The 19,912-nt window shown below is 46.7% G+C and overlaps 1 protein-coding gene across 2 annotated transcripts in view; it reads right to left on the reverse strand.

Annotated features, from left to right (window-relative positions):
- CLPB (ClpB family mitochondrial disaggregase) overlaps positions 1-19,912 on the reverse strand; it is a 73,182-nt gene that overhangs the window by 43,528 nt on the left and 9,742 nt on the right. For both annotated transcript variants that reach the window (XM_036391750.2, XM_036391739.2), the window contains exons 3-4: positions 14,517-14,603; positions 2,370-2,473 (exon numbers count right to left, since the gene is read on the reverse strand). In XM_036391750.2, coding sequence (XP_036247643.1) covers positions 2,370-2,473; positions 14,517-14,603 — 191 coding nt within the window. The remainder of the gene's footprint in view (positions 1-2,369; positions 2,474-14,516; positions 14,604-19,912) is intronic.

Genomic DNA, 19,912 nt, shown 5'->3' on the forward strand with positions numbered 1-19,912 from the left:
CACCCTCTCGATTTGGATGTTTTTATGAAAAAATATTTATACACGAAATATGTAAATGTCTAAAAAAAAAGAAAAAACAAAGGCAGTTTCTCTCTCTCTTTTTAAAAACGCAACTGAATTTATTCTTTTTAATAAAACATGTCAACCAAAGAATTAATGCAACTTCTCATGGAGTGGCCTTATCTTTTCTTCACCCCAAAATATATAACATTAGAGAGGGATGAATGCAGACAAAAACAATTAACTTTCTTGGTTGATACACTTTATCTTAAATAAAGTCTATGTACATGCATTATGTATTGGCATTCTATTGCTCATTTTTTAATGCAGTTTCATACATTTTACATTCCCTGCTATAGGGATATGATCTATGTATACTCTCTCTCCTATCAAGAAGTAGGTCTGCTGCACGGGTGGGTCACAGTGAGGGATGAGAGCACGGAGCTTTTAAAAATACAGAATAATGCCCTGTCAAAGCTGTCGCCTCACTGCTCCATCTTCTTAACTCAACCTGTGCTTTATGAAGGCTCAAATATTACACCTTCATTAGGCTTTCACAGAGCTTAGCACCGAGCCAAAAGCACAGACAGGCCCGTGGATAATGTCCCTGAGCTTCAGCAGCACCCATGGTGTGGCTGCCTGACCAGGGAAGTGCTGTGTGCTGGGTGCTCTGAGGCCACACCTGGGCTCAGCTCTGGACCCCTCACTCCAAGAAGGACCTGGTGCATGTCCAGAGAAGGGCAATAGAGCTGTGGAATGGTGTGGAGCACAAGTCTGGTGAGGAGTGGCTGAGGGAGCTGAGGAGGATCAGCCTGGAGAAAAGGAAGCTCAGGGGGACTTTCTCACTCTCTACAGCTCCCTGACAGGAGAGTTGAGCCAGGTGGGGGTCAGGCTCTGCTCCTAAGGAACAAGGGACAGGACAAGAGGAAATGTCCTCAAGCTATGCCAGGGGAGATTCAGGATGGTAATTGGGAAAAATTTCTTCATGGAAAGAGTTGTTAAGCTCTGGCACTGTCTGCCCATCCATGGAGGGCTTTAAAAGTCATGTGGATGGGGCACTTGCAGACATGGTTTAGTGGTGGCCTCAGCAGTGCTGGGAGAATGGCTGGACTCTATGGTCTGGAAGGGCTTTTCCAACCGAAATCATTCCATGATTCTATTCTATGACTCTATGACTCAGTCTCTGCAAACCATGCTGTACAGACTGAGGCTCTGGACAAACTGTGTGACTTCCTCCCATTTTCCACCCAGAGCAGCTGGAACAAGGTTTAACTTCCAAACAAGTCAGAGCACACAAAAGCAGCCACTGTGGATGCAGGGGTACCTGGGAATGCAAGTGCCGGTGGCTGGCTGGGCTCTGGCAGGGCAAGGGAAACATCCCATGGTCTGCCAGCTCAGAGGTGAGGTTGGCAGGCCAGCACAGTGCCTGGATAGAGAAAAGGCTTCTGGGATGGGGAAGGAAAGACAGGGACATTTTAGGGAGGTTGAGTTCTACTATATCATTCCTGCCAGCATGAGGAAAAGCAGAATCTCTGAACATGCAGCTGGCTGCTCCAAAGCACAGCTGGGCACCTAGAATCCAGGCATATCCTGATAATCATAAAACCAAGAAAATTTTACCACTTTTTATTGTCATGAAAAGTGGAAACCGTCTGGGAAATTTAAATAGGTCTGAATAAACAAAGCAGGTGTCTGAGAAACCTGGTGGGAGGTATCCATGCCATGGCAGGGCTGGATGGGCTTTAAAGGTCCTTTCCCACCCAAACCATCCCATGATTCTATGATTCTGAGTCTGCATCAACTAGTGATGAGGATAATGAAGGGATGAGCATGGAAACTGAGATCTGCCAAGAATATCCATAATGAGATGACATGACTCTGCAGAAAATGACCTTGTTTTCATGGAAAGTCATCTAGGGCTGAGAGCTGATACTGATGCCTGCCCAAACCCAACAGTAGTCACTTGCATCATTCAGCTTTATTTCAATTGGCCAAGTCTGTCTGCATTTCACAGCTCCTGATAAAAGGCTGGATTAAGGCTGCTGGTGGAATACACTGCCCTGAACCCTTCCCCAAGACGTGGCTGCATGTGAGTCAATGGAATGACATTCCTATCTATGACTTTGTATTTTGCTCTGGCTATATAAAACCAGTTTATCTCTGGTAAATTGAAGGATTGCTCCTATATAATATCTATGTAATGTTTCTTTCCTCTTCAGACACACATTCACCCAAGTACCATCAATTACTTTGCATTTAAAAAGGAAGAAGATGAAACAAGCTCTAAAAAACCCCATGAGGTCAGATCAGGAAACAAAATTTTGGGACCTGAAAAGCAAATGTCAGTAGCTACACACAAGCCATCTTACCTTCCAAGGAATGGAGGCCTTTTTCTTTGGCAATCTCATACACATTGCTGAAATCATCCCCAAGGTTTGGATCTGCATTAGCTGTGAGCAGAGCCTTTACCACACTGTCACAAAACAGAAGGAAAGTAAGGTAGAAGTAGTAGATGAGGAATTGAAGCCCTTCAGAGACTGAGAAGTGCTCAGAAAGCCCTCTTCAAATATTCCTGGGAATGTTAACATTCCAGGGAAGTTAACCCACAACCATAACTGAACATTTCATCAAACAGAGCTCCACCAGCATAGGTTAAAATGAATTATATGGGGGAGGGACTGGAGGAAGGGGTGACACTCTAGAGATATGCAATCCTTCTGAGGTGACATGTGCAGAACCTGCTTCTAGCACAAGGCATATTCCTAGACACAGACCTTGGCTCCAAGGCCACCCCTGTCCCTGCAAAAAGGAAGATTACTGTAACACTCTGCAGATTAAGGGAAGCAAAACTACACTGCTTTTGGGAGGCAATTGTACAGCAACTGCACCTCTGATACTAAAGGTGCCATCCTGACACAGCAAGTGCAAACAACTCCCACAGCAAGCAGTTCAGAGGAGGCTCTGAAAATAATCAGAGGGCTGGAGCACCTCTGCTCTAGAAGACAGGCTGAGAGAATTGGGGGTGTTCAGCCTGGAGAAGAGAAGGTTCTAGGGAGACCTTAGAGCCCCTTAGGGCCTAAAGCAGCTCCAAAAGTCCTGGAAAGGGACTTTGGACAAGGGAGTGACTTTGGACTTTGGAGTGACAGGACAATGGGAATGGCTTCCCACTGACAGAGGATAGACTGGATAGCAGGAAGAAATTCTTGTCTGTGAGGGTGGTGATGCTCTGGCACAGGTTGCCCAGAGAAGCCATGGCTGTCCCACCCCTGAGAGTGTTCCAGGCCAGACTGAGGCTTGGAGCAAGCTGATCTAGTGGCAGGTGTCCCTGCCCATGGCAGGGGGTGGAATGACATGGGCTTTAAGACCCATTCAGCCCAAACAATCCTGTGATTCTATGACTTGAACGTTACAGCCCTTTTAGACACTGGAGGGGGCCCCAAGGTGTCCCTGAAACCTTCCCTTCTCCAGGTTGAACAACCCCAGCTCTCCCAGCCTGTCTCCAGAGCAGAGGTGGTCCAGAGCTTGGAGCACCTCCTTGGCATATCCAAGCAGCTTCACTCACTTCACCTTGTCACTCCAGCAGCTTCCCATACTTCTGAGGCTGGACCCCAGAGCCAGATGCAGCTCTGCAGGTGGGGTCTCATCAGAGTGGAGCAGAAGGTCAGAAGCTTCTCCCTTGCCCTGCTGCCCCATAGAGCTGGGGATCAGTCCAGGACATGCTGGATTTTGAGCTGCCAGCAAATGTTGCACATTATGAACATACTGCAGTGGGACATGGGACACACTGCCCAGGCCATTTTGGTGTGGAAGTCCTCACTCTCTGCTTCTGAATCCAAACAATCATCAGGTCAGAATTAAATTTCTCACTCCTTCTGAAAGCAGCTTAAAGCCAGTTAATTCTTAATTTCTTTTTCAGCATGCAAGCTTCCCATGACAACTAGACAGTAACTGATTTGTTAGCATTCATCACCAGTGACATGGCTCACAGGCTGACAACGATGTGTGCCACAGCTTGACATGTACCTGCAGGCTGTGGCTTGTCAAGTCACATCTGGAATTTAACTTAAGCTCCTCTTCCATTTACCCTATAAATGCATTAGCAGAATCAAGGGTGGTTATCTTATTATTTCAGCATGGTATAGCAGAGGCCAGCTCTTTACTAGCAGTGGTGTGCTCCTCACCATGTATAAAATCACCTCAAGTGAGCACAGCACCAAGACTGGGGGCAGGAGATAGAATCATGGAATTGTTTAGGTTGGAAAAGCCCTCTAAGACCATTGAGTCCAACTGTTCCCCCAGCACTGTCACTCACTGATACCTGGAAAATGTAATAGATCTTTCCAACAATGTTAAAGTGAATATAAAAGCAAATCTTTACTTGAAAGCTTTCAGGTACACAATGTGGTGAAAACTGCATGTGGTATATTAATTCTACGATTTTTATAAAGTTAGTTGATTAGTGTGCTTATCATATACTGTCCAATTAAAAGATGAATTGGTTAAGCAATAATTGCTGGGGTCTTGCTCCACTGGAAGCAGTCCAGGGGGTTCTTTTGCCCCACTTCTGTTATATCTGGTCCAGATTCTGATTGGAAAAGAGAATGTCCTTGTAGCTGGTTCTCTTCTTGGAATAGGACTAAACAGTACTTAGGAATGTGTTTATAAGGTTAGCTTATCATTCCTAAATGTATGGAGGAAAGATAGGAAAAACACTAGAAGCTATAGCTATGCTTTAGCAATCTACAAAGCTACAAATATATAAAATATATAAAAAGCTAAAAATCTTAGGCATCATTCCCCCCTATACCACATCCCTATCTCAAACATCCAAATGTTTTTAAACCCTTCAAGAATGGGAACTCCACCACTCCCCAGGGCAGACTGTACCAGAGCTGGACAACCTTTTTGGGGAAGATATTTTCCCAATATCCAACCTAAACTTCCCTTGGTGCAACTTGAGGCTGTTTCCCTTGTCCTGTCACTTGTTACCTGGGAGAAGAGACTGACCCCCACCTGGCTCCACTCTCCTTTCAGGCAATCCTTGTGAGCATACAGAGCTCATTTACATCTGCACTCCATTAATATCCAGATTTCATTTATATCCATATTTAGATAATATAGTTTGTTCTATAATATTTAGGTTGAGAGGTTCTGGTTCTCATTCTGCAAACAGCAATTTCCAATTATGACCCTTCCCCTTTTCAGCCATCAGAAGCTGAATGCACAGGTTCTTGAGTGGATTGAGTTGTACAGCCATGATCATACCTGATGGCTTAGAAGAGGCACTAAGGATGGGCATCATGAAAACCTGGAATGCCTTGGGTTAGACAGGGACCTTAAAGCTCATCTAATTTCAGCCCCCTGCCATGGGCAGGGACACCTTTCACTAGACCAGGTTGTGACCAATTAAGCCACACTTCTAGGCATGGGGCAGTCACAGCTTCTCTGGGCAACCTGTGCCAGGGCCTTAGCATACTCACAAGGATTAATTTCTTCCCAATATCCCATCTAACCCTGCCCTCTATCAATGGGAAGCCACTCCCCCTTGTCCTGTCACTCCAGGCCCTTGTCCAAAGTCCCTTTACAGGTCTCTTGGAGCCTCTTTAGACACTGGCAGGGGCTCTAAGGTCTCCCTGGAGCCTTCTCTTCTGAACAGCCCCACCTCTCTCAGCCTCTCTCCAGTCCCTGGAGCATCTCCATGGCCTCCTGTGTACTTGTTCCAACAGGTTGACATCTTGATGGTGGATCACCTCACCTACTTTCAGACATCAGCAGTGGAAGCCACAGAGCCCAGAGCAGCGTTTCATCACAGATGTGCTCACTCTCTACCACACAAATATCTTCAATGAGCCTGAGTTTTATCTAAGTTCACTAAGTAGTTTTGATTTTTGTTTGAAGGGTCAGCATGGAAGATAACCCACAATCTTCAGTACAGTTCCAGTGAGACAACCTCACTGTGTCATCCTCAGGCCTCCATGGTAGTGCACCCCCTGCCCTGCCCCCAGGCCACACTATGATCTGAGAACAGACAATGTGATGCCAGGGAAAAGACACTGATCCAAATATCTGCTCCATGTACAGAAGAGACATGTCTACACTGTCTTGCTACACTGCTCCTTAAGGCCCCATCAGTGAGGACATCCCATGTAGAAGTGCTGCAACAAGCTTATAGATCTTTCTGGACTACCTTAGGAGCATTGATAAGGAACAGGGCACAAAATGTATCTTGAAATTCCTTCAGCAGCTCTAGGAAGGGCTGCTCAGCATGCCTAGCTCCACTCTCACCTCTGCTTCAGAACCTGGACCTTTACCACTGCCCTCTCTGGCTGCAGCAAAATGCAAAGCAAGGAAATGGTCTGGCTGCAAGAAAAGCCCCGTGAGGCCAAGTGCATGGCCTGGGACACCCAGAATAGATGTGGCCACAGGCCACCCACCCAGGCTCTCCCACCTCTGGTCATTAGGTAGGACAGACCCACCCTTAGTATCTGTCTGGCACTGTGCCATCTGTCAAAGACTGTGGAACAGAGGGAGATGCACCACATCCAGTCCTTCTGTTGGGAAAGCTCTAGCACAGGTCACTATCTGTGCAAAGTTCTTCTGGAAGATCCAGCGCTGGATTCCTCTGAAAACATCCTGCATCTCCAGTACTTGGTGCTACTGTGGTCAATCCTGTCATCAAGAGAACTGCACCAAAGACCTTGAAGAGGAGGTCCCCATGAAAGCAGGAGGTGCAGGATGGAAGATGGTGGGGCAGGTTATGTCCTGCTGTTTTATGGGACCTTTTATTGACAACCTCCGTGCTGCTAGAGATGGATATCTACCTACTGAACAGAAAACATCATAGAATCATGGAATCATGGCTTTTAAATCCCTCCAGGGATGGGGACTTCACCACTGCCCTTGGCAACCACTGCCTTGGCAGTAACAGGACTGGACAACTCCTTCAGGCAAGAAATTATATGCTTCAATGAAGCCTTTGATGATCTTGCCCTAGCAGCTGGCTTACTGTGATTCTTGCAATCAGGGTTTCCAGCATCCCACCAGGCAGCTAAGCCTCATGGATCACTCAAGTCTTTGGAAGCACAGGTTCTGATATGGCCAAACCACCCTTCTTGGACCCCATTCTCATGGCTATTACCACCAAAGAGATCCTTCTACTTCAATTTTAGCTCACAGGCTGTGATACACCTTCAGGTCCCTGAATGTGCCTCATTTTAAGGGAAATGATCCCAAGTCCCAGTGTAGGACTTTAATCCACAACATTGTGGCCCATGAGCTACAGGTACTGAATGAATCATATGGTAAAACAGGATTTTTCATTTTGTTCATAACTCCATCCATTTACCTTTCGTGCCCTCAGTGACTACACTGAAATGAGAGTTCTTCTTCCCAGGCACTCCATCAGATACTACCTCCATGTGCTCTCAGATACTCAGGAACCCTGTCCTTTTCATCCACTGCCTACATGTTCAGCATTCTTCTCTGGGAAGTGACCTTCTGTGAGAAGTTGAACAGAGGACAACTGCTAGATGCAAGGTGGTCTGAGAGTGGTGTAGCAGGTGATGGTGGCAGAACTGCTCTGCTCTCCCTGTGAATTACCCTCTGCACCATATTCCCTGTGGTAACAAACATTTCCATAGCTCTTACAGTGGCTGGGAGGCTCAAGTTTAATAATAAGCACTGATATCATCACTTCCTGGCAAAATCTTCTGTGCCAAAATACTGGCACTAGTCTAATAACAACACATCACACATCCAGCCTTCCTTTCCAATCATCTTTCAATTGCATCTCCTGCTTTTGGGATGTGCTGACCCCTCCAAGCACTTGTCCATCAGCTAGACTCCTGGAATCACAGCTATTAATTGCACCTATCCAATTTGCAGCTAATGGGACATTCAAGCAAATTACCCTGTAGGAAAGGGTACAGCCCCATGAAAATGCAAAGGAACTGTACTCAGCAATGCAAAGCATGTGAATGTTCCTGGAAAAAAGGAAGGGACTTGCAAAATCAGGTGATTAAAGAGGCTCCAAGGGAGCTGGAGAGAGACTTTGGAAAGGGCCTGGAGTGACAGGACAAGGGGGAATGACTTCAAAGTGACATAGGACAGGGTTAGATGGGATATCAGGAAGAAATTCTTCCCTGTGAGGGTAGCAAGGCCCTGGCACAGGTTGCCTACAGAGGCTGTGACTGCCCCATCCCTGGGAGTGTTTGAGGCCTGGTTGGATGGATCTTGGAGCAACCAGGTCTAGTGGAAGGTGTCCCTGCCCATGGCAGTGGGATTGGAATGAGATGAGCTTTAAGGCCCTTCCAAACCCAAACCATCCCATGATGAGTGAGTTTCAAATGAGGGATTCTCTGGCCCAGACACTTCTTGTGTTTTGCCTCTTGCTGTGAGGCACTGGGGCAGAACAACACCCTACACCAGATCCTAGAAGGAGTGGGACGACACTGTCCAGCTGGGCTGTTCCCGCTCCCTCCATAACTCACCTGGGTTCAACAGCCTCAACAAGCTGAGTTTTAATTTGCTGATCAAGTTTTGATTGGATTAGAGGCAGAGCCTATTCATCAGCATGAATATAAATCTAAATTGACCCTGGTGATGACTCAGAGGGCAATGCTGAGCTAGAGCTGGCTGGGCAGTTCGATCGATTGGGGAAAGTGCTTTCTGCTTGTAATGGCTGGACTAACATATTGTTCAATAAATAAATACATAAATACAATACAGGGGGTGGGGAAATCAATGCTGAGATGGTGGGAGGTGACTGGGGCTGTGTCAAGAGAGATGTTATGCCTGGACCACCGCCGGCAGCTGGGGTTGGTGAACCAAGAAGCCTGGTGATCCCCATGACCGAGTGTTATCAGCACAATGCAAACGCCCGGCTGGGTTTTGATAGGCGGCTGCCCTGAGCTCTGGCAGGAGCCACATGTCCTGCCTGGACACAAAGATCCTTGCCTGGTTATATCTTAACTGTGTAAAACTCAGCACAGCAGGAGGGCTGGGAGGAACTGTTTCTCAGATGAAGCTAAATGTGGGTGTGTGCCTTCCCAGGAGCATGTTTACATCTACCCATGGCACAGAAAGCCAGGCAGCCGCAGCAACCCCTTGTGCTGTGATGTGTTATTATTAACTCAGATGAAAATGATTGACTCCTTAAAAAGGAATTAAAAGGGACTATGGAATCCAAAAAAAGGGGAAAAATCTTGAAGGTTGCTAATTGTTATATTCTTCAGTTTTCTTTAAGAGTGTGACATGGGTGAATCATGTTTCAGAGGCATGGGGAAGGCACACAAGGGAGTTGAGGAGTGTTAGCAGCCCTGCTCCCTGCCTGGAGCAGGAAGAAAATGTGAAGAGAAGCCATTTCTGTGGCTTGGAGAGGTGCAGGAATCTGCTAAACTGACAGTATCACATTGTGCCTGAGTTGCAAGACATCACAGGGTGTTCATCCCTGAAAACAGGGATGCTCATGCCCCGGGGTCTGAGATGGGAGCACTGCCAAGGCAGAGGTGTGAGTAACAGCTGCAGGAACAGCCAAGTGGTCACTGTTCATCAAAAACACCCAGAAAGGCAGTGGCTGAAAGTCAATGTCCCAGTTTGTAGGATCAGACCCTCCAAACGTTCTGTCACCACAGCTGAAACCCAAACCCAACTCCTCAGCTCTCTGACAGGTGACACATTGGGCCCTATCTTCTTTCAAAGGTACTCAGATATTTCTCCAGCTCCACTGCAGACAGCTCTGAATGACTTGCCTAAAGTGAAAGGAGTGAAGAAACCCCCATGGAACAGATGTATGTACCTAATATAGACAACAAGACTGCACCAGTTCATCATGTCACTGCCTGTAGACAGGGAACAGCTCCAGATCAGTCACCCTTCACCAATCTCAGAACAAACCCACTAGAATATCACAGTGCATGAGGAATTGTCATTACCAATATAAAACAGCCACACAGCATCTTCAATGCACATGTAGATGAGGCACAGCTCCCAGCAATGTACATGGAGGCAAGGAACAAACTCCTTCCTGACTCCTCTCCCTAAGGAGGGCTGGAGGAAGGTGAGGGATGGGACAAGGCCATGCTGGCCCAAGCCCTGCTGGTTCTGGTTCCATGGAAGAACCTTTGACCCACATCTCCTTTGATCTTCACAGAAAGGCAGAGAAGGAAAAGGAGAGCCAATACTCAGGGAGGAGTCACTTGGCATTGGTCATTCCCAGAAAAAAGATGTTGAGAAGCAAAGGTGAAGAAATGCAAAGAGATGCAGACGTGAAGAGGAAGGCAGAAGAAGAAAGGGTGTGCAGGAAGTAAAAACTGCAAAAAAAAAGTAGAAGATGAGTAGATGATGTGGGAAAGAGTCAAGGGGAATTTGGAGGCTAAAGCCCCCAGTGAAACAGGAAGGCAGAGCTCAGCATGTCCTGACAGTGCACTGTCAGAAACCCATGCCCTGGGCTGATCCCACAGCATGGACAGCAGAGGAGGGGGTAATTCTGACCCTCTGCTCCTCTCAGGTGAGACCCCACATGCAGTGCTGCCTCCATCTCTGGACCACCCAAAATCAGAAGGATGTGAAGCTGCTGGAGTGAGTCTAGAGGGGAACAAAATGACGTTCTGAGGGCTGGAGCACTTCTGTCCAATTAAAACATGGGCATTGCTGCTGCTGCTACTGTAAAAGCCTTTATGGAGCCTTGCACAAGCTTCAACTGCACTTGAACTGCATTCTGAGAAAGGAATGCCTGTGAGTGCACCCAGGTGCTCCTCCCCACCACCAGAAAACTTTGGAAGCCATGCAGAAAACTTTGGAAGCCCTAAAATCATAGAATTACAGTATCATTTAGGTTGGAAAACCCCTTTGAGATTATTGAGTGCAACTGTTCCTCCAGCACTACCAAGGCCACCACTAAACTTTGTCCCCAGGTGCCACTTCCATAGGATTTTTAATTTCCTCCAGGGATGGTGACCCCACCACTGCCCTGGGCAGTCTCTTCCAGGGCTTGACAACATTTTCAGGCTTGGAATTTTCCTTAATAGCCAACCTCAAGCTCCCATGACACAATTTGAGGCTGTTTTCTTTTTTCCCCTGTCCCTTGTTACCTGGAAGAAGAGAGTGACCCCCACCTGGCTCCACCCACCTCTCAGGGAGTTTTACAGAGTGAGAAGGTCGCTCCTGAGCCTCCTTTTCTCCAGGCTGAGACCCCCAGCTCCCTCAGCCACTTCTCATCAGACTTGTGCTCATGCTCCAGCCTTCAGAACTGCTGCCCAGGGGCTGTGCCAATGTGGTTGAATGGGAGCAGAAGCAGGTTCCAGTGTTTTTTAGAGCTACTCAAACTTATTCCACTGGGACTCAGACTTTCCATGCTGCTCTGTGCCCTAGTCTCCCCTACCACACAAGTAGTTCTCTGCCTCAGAGGAGGCAGAGGAAGCTGAGAAGATGACTTGATATTTCACTGTCACTTTATTTCTGTGGAAATGATAAAAACGGGAGGAGTAGCTGATAACAAGATATAGAAAAGGTCACTATTCTACAGACATACAGCTAAAGTCCTACCTGCTTTGGGGTTTCATTTATGATAGCTTTATTGCTTATTTTAACAAATGCACAAACCCCACAAAGCTCTGAGTATGCATTTAATTAAAGCTTAAATACTAAAAATATGACAATGCTATGGCAATTCCCACAGCAATGGGAATTACAGCATAAAACCTTCCTTTGCTGCTGTAAACATCACAGCTGATGTGTCTTTAGCCCACGACCCAGTTACAACATGTATCATCATGGAGCCAAATAATTTGGACACTGACTCTGTCTCATGTAAAAAAGAAACCCTAAAAATCTGTCTCCACTAGATCCATTACTATATCTCCGCTCCCAGGCAGACACCAGTCTCCTCCTGGAGACCTATCCATGGCAATATTGCAGAATGCTTCTTAATGCCTCCCCACATTTTGGACACAAGACATTTCCAAGAGGAAGAAGATGATCATTGTTCTGCTGTAAAAAGAAAAGATGGACCCCAAACTTGCCTTCCAGCAGGCTGGATTTCATCTTGTAGCTGATGGCAACTGACAGAAATCATTAAAGCAGTGCCTCTGGAATTAAATTAAACAGATGGACTGGGGCTGTCTAATTGGAAGAGTGAGGGCTGTGGAAATTGGGAAACATGACAAAGCTAAAGGACAGGTCACAGAAATCTCCAGCGCACAGTGGAGACTGAAAACATCGTTCCTCTCTGAAAAACACCTTTAGAAAGGCGTTGAGGATGAAGGCTTCCTTTTTATTAGCTGAAAACACTCATCTCAGTCCCCAGCATCCCAGCCCTTCAAAACTATGCTGAGGAACCTGTGGAGGTATCATTAGCCATAAAATAGGAAGTGGTGAGAGAGTCACTAAGTTAAACATTGGAATGACCTTTATCTTTTTGCAGACAAGCAGTACCTGTAGGTCCTGTTCAGCTAGCTGCACCTCAGCCATCTCTGAGCCAGGGACAGCCCAGCTCACCTCTCCAGAGGCACTGGCCCGAGGGGTGAAGGACCAAAAGTCATAAAAACTTCAAATCCATCACATCAGGTGGATTACACAGGCAATTGGACATGGGAGGATGGCTTCACACTGCCAGAGGATAGGGCTAGATCGAATATAGGGAAGCAATTCTACCTTGAGAGAGTGGTGAGACTCAGGCACAGGTCGCCCAGAGAAGCTGTGGCAGCCCCATCCCTGAAAGCATTCAAGACCAGGTTGGACTGGGCTTGGAGCAACCTGGTCTAGTGGAAGGTGCTCCTGCTCACAGGAGAAGGGTGGATGATCTTCAAGGTCCCTTCCAACCCGTGATTCTGATTCTGAGATCAGTTGCTGTGGCTGAAGAAAGCAGATTTAGAGCATAACCTTTAAAGAGGGACCACACTCTATAAACAAAACCATCCTGCATCCTTGTGCCTCTGACTCCTCCCTTCCCCATTACACCCTGGCCACAACATCCAGCTTCAGTTACACAGTTCACCTGTGGACTAGGTCCATTAGCAAACCATTTGTAAGGAATTTCAAACTCTCTGTGGGTCATGCTCAAGCTCAATGCATTTCCCACCCTGCACTGTGGACATTACAAGTCTAGAAACAGGACTGAGGGCCAAAACCTTGTCTGGCACAATGCCAGAGCTGTTACATATGGAATAAGCTTGCATTTATGTTTGCCTCCAGAAAGGATAGAATCAGAATCACAAAGGTGGGAAAAGACCTTTAAGATCAGCAAGTCCAATAGTATTTAATTACTCTTCTGCTATCTGGAGAAAAGTTATACTGAGCTTCAGGTATTTTCACTTTAAGTCAGTATTCATCTAAAATGTGGGAAAAATAAACAGAATTTGCCCAACACAGCCAAACCCTTTTTCTTTTGGCCAGGTACACAACAAAGACAGACGTGGCGATGACTCTGCCCTCTCAGAAGGGACCAGCCTGGACTCCACACATTTTTTACTGTCAAGATGTTTTCATTAGCATTTCCACTTGATTTTAGGCCTGATTTTAGGTAATTATTGTCCCATGAACAGCCTTTCTCCCTGTCTCCCCTTAGCCTTTGCAATTCGGGAAGTCCTGTTCTGCTTCACCAGTCACTTGGAATGGTCAACAGTCGTCACACTCTGCTGCTGACCATTGTCCACTGGGAAAGGTGGGAGGCTCCCAAGCCCATCCCTTCATGGACAGGCAAATAACAGAGCCCGTTGCTGCTCGGACATCAAAGTTAAACAAACATTCACAAGCCCCCACCTCTGGGCCTGTTTTAAGGAGCTCCCTGAGGAGGTCACGACTTTCAGCTTGTCATAGCACACATCAAAGTTTGCACCACACACGAACTCAGCACATGGATTGGGATAGTGTCACCCGAGAGCGGATATTCAGCCTTTGTGCACTGCTTTAATCCTGTGTTTTCCCAAGTAATTAAGCTTTTTTGCTTATGAACTTGTGACTAAGTAAAGCATCCCTGAGAGGTTGTAACATCAAAGCTCATTCTCCCGTCTGTCCCACATTTTCCAAAATTGGATTTCTTTTTCTCTTTTTTTCCTTAAATAAAAAAACCTAATTGAATTTAGTTGTAGACTGAATATATTTAGGAGTGTCTTTAAAAGGTTACAAGAAGCCAGAGTGATCATCATGGGAACTGTGGAGCAAGGGCACAGCATTCAGCCCCAGTGACACCATCACCAGTGAGAAGATATGGGACAGGAGTGATTTTGGCTGGTGGAGTGGGTACTCACTGCAACAACATCCCACAGGTATGGGCTCATCCATGGCCAAAACCTGAGAGCTGGTGTGGAATGGCACCATCAGTTCAGCTGTCACATCTGTGGGATGGGGGAGCAGCCTGCCCTGATCTGTCACACCACATACTGGGCATAAAGAGAGTGACAAGCTCCCTTGGGTTAAGCTTCACAACACATCCCAAACTTTATGAGGACCCTCTACAGAGCTCAGTGTGAGTTTAGGAAAAGGTTGAAGTGAGTAATCATGATGTCAGATGCACATACCTGGAGTGCCTGCTGATGGCTGCCACCATGAGAGCCGTCCAGCCAAGCTTGTGCCTTGCATTCACATCTGTGCCTTCTTCCAACAACCTGGAAACGGGAGAGATATGGTCAGGAAACAGATATGAAGAGAGCACCTCAGGCATTCTGGAGCTAATGAGGGAAAGCAGAATGTTTTACTGTGCAGGCACCTGCTCCAGCACAGCCCAGAAGACCCAACATGAAGTTGATTCAATACAGTTCTCAAAGGTGACCCAAGTTAAACAAACATTCAGGTGATGGCAATCCCACTCCTTTCAAAGAGTGCAATGCCAACATCTTGCTTTCTGTATTGTTTGTACATTTGTTTATTTATTCTGTTCAGTCTAATTTCCGAAGAACCAATCAGTAGCAAAACTGATAAAGCCACATTCCAATGACATTTGAATCCTTTGGCTGCAAAGCACCCATTAGGCTTCAGAAGCAGCTCAGTGGAACTCTAAAGCCCATGCCACCTGCAGACACTTCACAGTTTTCTTGTACACCATAAGATCAAATAAGACAACCCCCAAACATATTAGGAACCAAACTATCCTCATGTCTCCAAAATTTTCTCAGCTTTTGCAAGATAATGGCAAGGGACAGGTTTTGCAGCAGGTACTTTAGCTCAACCTAAAACACGTGCTGAACCCAGACAGTATGAAATGACAGTTCTCTCTGCACACCACAAGGAAGAAAGGAAGTTCAGAATTGAGACACAAATTTTACAGTGCTCAAGTTAAATGAGACAAACTCTAAACCTTGCATGTTCAAGTCATAGAATCATAGAATGATTTACAGAAGGGTTTGTGCTAGAAGGCACCTTGAAGGCCATCTTGTTCCATCACTTCTGCCGTAGGCATGGACACCTTCCATTAGACCAGGTTGCTCAAAGACCTGTCCAGCCTGGCCTTGGACACTTCCAGGGATGGGGCAGCCGCAGCTCCTCTGGGCAATCTGTGCCAGGGCCTCACCACCCTCTCAAGGAAGAACTTCTTTGCCATTCCTAATCTACATCTCCCCTCTGTCAGTTTGAAGCCATTTCCCCTTGTCCTGCCACTTTCTGCCTGTGTAAAAGGTTCCTCTACACAACCAAATCCATGATTACAAACCCATTTTCCTTGCAGGAGCAAAGAACCAGTACCAAGACAGGGAAGTCATGGGTCAGGCTTTAGAAAGCAGGGTGGACCATGCAAAAGTCAGCAGTTCTCTGCCCCTTGGTTTATCCCTCTCACTTTTCGCATATTAAGGCTTTTCCATCTTTGTTTCTGGGTGAGGCTGTCCCTGCAGAGTGCATCCTCCACACAGGTATAACAGGGAAGAGCTGTCATTAAACTCCCCGCTGGGAGAGACACAAGTGAACACAGCAGCCATGTTCCACCTGTGCAAGCACCACACTTGAAGTCTTAAAATTCTGCCCAGAATCCCAGGCAAGGAAGTCAAGGTCAGGTGTGAGTGCCTGCATGCACTGAACAAGTCAGATCACCTCTTTAAGGACCTAGAGAGGTACACATCAGAACTCAGACAGCCTTTCCAAATTCCTCATCCTTGGGCTGCTCTCGTGGCAGTGCTCTCACTGGTTAAGAGTGCTGGGATGGAATGAGTGAAAAGGAGGTAAATGAACCATATTCCTCTTCCTGCAGTTGGAAAAAAAAAAAGGAAGGCAGGAATGCTGATCCAGGGGACACTCACAGATATAGCCAGGGTGTCTTGCCAACCTTCCTCCACCTCACTGGAAACCTCCACAGTAGTTTCACCAGAAACTTATCCCAAGGAACAAATACATTCATATACAGAGACACCTGCTGAGTTTAACCTGAATAAGAGAAGGCTCCAGGGAGAACTTAGAGCCTCTGCCAGTGCCTAAAGGGGCTCCAAAAGACCTGGAGAGGACTTTGGACAAGGGCCTGGAGTGACAGATCAAGAGGGAGTGGCTTCCCATTGACAGAGGGCAGGGTTAGATGGGATATCAGGAAAAAATTCTTGGATGTGACGGTGGTGAGACCCTGGCACAGGCTGCCCCAAAGAAGTTGCAGCTGTCTTATCCCTGGGAGTGTCCAATACCAGGCTGGACAGGGCTTCTGGCACCCTGGCCTAGTGGAAGGCCCATGGCAGAAGGGTTGGAACTAGATAGTCTTGAAGCTCCCTCCCAGTCAAACCCTCCAGTGCTATGATATATGGTATGATAATCCTACAGTTATTTCCAAGTAGCAATGCCTGAACTTTGGCTGGTATCTGGAACACAGCTGAACACAGTTCACCCCACTGACTGGACAAACCAGGCAGATAAACATCATGTGAATAAAAAGCCTGTATTCCTCTCCAGTTGAACTACTTGCCTTATTTGACAGAGACTGGGCCTTGAGAGCCAACAGGCAGATGGCTTCAGCCAAGCCCTACACAGAAGCACATTGGTGAACTCTTCTGACTGGAGTGGTGGTATGATACACAGGGAATGGGTCTGGGTGGACAATTTGACCACCCTTTTTTTGACAGAAGGAGTAGCCAGTGCTAGTGCTGTGGTTCTGGATGCTCTGAACTGTTCATCTCACACTTGGACAGAAACCTAATAGCTGAAATACTAGAATTATAATTGGCAGCCTCCATTTGTAGCTCCCAACTGTGATTCAGGAGGCTGTGACCAGTGTAAATTATCATAGCACCAACAGAAGCTTTATGCTGTCTTTACCAGGGTTACAATTTAAAGTTCAATAGTAATGAACTATCTGGCAGTCAACAACAGGACCTTGGTCCAAAGAAGTCTGATACTTGAAGAACAAGTTTTCACACAGAATCCACTCCAGATCAAATTTTTATTTCCTTTTCCTATGTGGTTTAATACCTGAAGAACCACCCAGCAGCGTGATGGAGGGCAGGGATGATTCACCTACAGCCTTATGGGGGTTTGGATCTACAGAGCCCTGCATATGGCTAACAATGGTCAAGCTGCAGCTCCAGCATTATCCAGGGACCCAGTAAACTCATCTGGAGAGTTGCACAAGAGCAGCCTTGGCTCCCCAGAGGGTATGGCATAGAATTATGGAATCACCTGCATTGGAAAAGCCCCTCTGAGACCATTGAATCCAACCATTCTCCCAGCATGGCCAAACTCACCACTAACCTATGTCCCCAAGTGCTGCATCCACACATCTATTACATCCCTCCAGGGATGGGGATTCCACCACTGCACCAGGCAGCCTGTGAAGAATTTGTGAAATATCCTTATGCTTTCTCCTTCTGCCAGCACCACATCCCTGCAAGTGAATGCCAAGAGTGTGCTGCCAGTTCTGCTGCCTGAAGAGCACTCTCAGACAACAGAATGCTGAGAGAAGAAATATCCCTGTGCAGCCACAAAGCTTTCCGTCCTGGTGAGGCAGGATGTGCTCAGACACACAGGGGATAGCAGATTGCTATCTGCACAGATCAGCTCCCTTTGCAACTCTGCTTACAGAGGTGTTTGCACTCACAACAGAGATAAAGTAGCCTGACTCAGACCCACGGCCACTGCTGGTCACACCATCACCTGCTCCAGCTGGAAGGACAGTGCCTGCAGCAGAAATCCACACCACAGCTCCATCTGTGCCGCCATGTGTGCCGCGTCCTCTGCGCAGGCACAGGGAGCTGCTCCCTCAGCTGGAAAACTGCTCGCTCGCTGTCACTGCAGGAACAAACTCCACACCCAGCTCCCCCAGGCCCCAAGGAGCCATTCCCACCAGCACCAGAGCTCAGGATGCTGCAATGGCAGACATCTTACTGTCTCCCCTGACTCACCCTAACTGCTTCCAGAAATCCTTTCCCAGACATTGTGATGCCCAATCCCCTTCCACTTGTCTCAGAGAGGTATGGACCAACATGTTTAAGTTATTTCTGAATTTCATTGTATTTACTTGTCCATTTGGAAATCATTTGAAAGCAGTAAAATTCACATCACCCCCTTCCTACAATGTGTCACGGTGACAGCCTAATAGCCACTGAAAATCCAGGAAATAAAGGCATCTTGATGACAAGGGAGAGGGAGCCTGAAGAAAGAACCCAGAAGGGGCATGGTAACCCCAACACCAAACTGCAGGTAAGAAGGCATCAGCTATGCCAGGATGGAGGCACACAAACCCCTTCAGGCTGGGAACTTTTGCCTGGCAATAAAAGCCTTAAAGCCCAACACCAACCACTGATTAACATCCTCAGTAGAGTTTAATTGATGTAATTTTGCAAAGTATCAGGCCCATTTGCACTTGACCATGGTGTTTATATGATTTTACATTAAAGGGGCAGAGAGACCATCCTGGTCACCTTCTGCCAGCCACTGGGTTGCTCTGCTGCAAAGAGTCAGTCTTAATTTTGCCTGTCATGAGTTTTCACATTTCATGGGAGGGTTGGGCTGGAAATGACCTTGAAGATCATCCAATTCCAATACCACTGTCACAGCCAGGGACACCTTCCCCTAGACCAGTTTGCTCCAAGCCCCATTCAATCTATCCTTGAGCATTTCCGGGGATGGGGTAGTCATGTGAATGGATATTTCTTCCCAATATACAATCTAAGCCTGCATTATGTCAGTGTGAAGTCAACCCCCTTCTCCTGTTACATTTGTTTTCTCATATATGGGACCTGCAGTGTAACTCTTCAGTATCTCCCTTTGAGACAAAGGACAGGATATCAGCCCTTATTTAAAATAAAAAGATGATGTTTTAAACTAAAAGATGAGAGATTTACATTAGATATTGGGAAGAAGTTCTTCCCTGTGAAATTGGTGAGGGTCTGGCACAGGTTGCCCAGGGAAGCTGTGGCTGCCCCATCCCTGGAAGTGTCCAAGGCCAGGTTGGACAGGGCTTTGAGCAACCTGGTTTAGTGGGAGGTGTCCTTGTCCATGGCAAAGGGGTTGGGACTAGATCATCTTCAAGTCCCTTCCAACCAAAGCCATTCTATCATCCTGTGATTTTAGAATTCTCAAGGCAATTTGGAGCCACTGAAAAATACCTGTGAGTACTGAAAGGCTTTTTTCTCTACAGACACACCAGAAGGACATACTGAATAATGAATTATCTTCACTCTTTAAAAAAAAAATAATGAAAAAGATCCTAGTCTGGCAGTCAAACCTGTTTAATCATCGTGCATTCAACAGGAAGGATGCTGGACCCTCTCCTATGGGATTAGGTTACAGGCTTGGAGCAAAGGTATGAGGATCAGTCAAGTAGTTTTCTGTTCAGGAATCTAGATCATCACAAGCATCTGGAATGCCCCATCACTGAGCCCAGTGAGGGAATTACTTGTATCATACCATCTACCATAATATGCATTGACATTTCATTTAGGAGCTGGATTGCTTTTTTTTTTTTTTTTTTTTTTGGTTAAATCATTGCAAGATGCTCAGCAACTTAACA

This window comes from Molothrus ater, chromosome 2, assembly GCF_012460135.2.
Source record: "Molothrus ater isolate BHLD 08-10-18 breed brown headed cowbird chromosome 2, BPBGC_Mater_1.1, whole genome shotgun sequence".
Lineage (NCBI taxonomy): Eukaryota > Metazoa > Chordata > Aves > Passeriformes > Icteridae > Molothrus > Molothrus ater.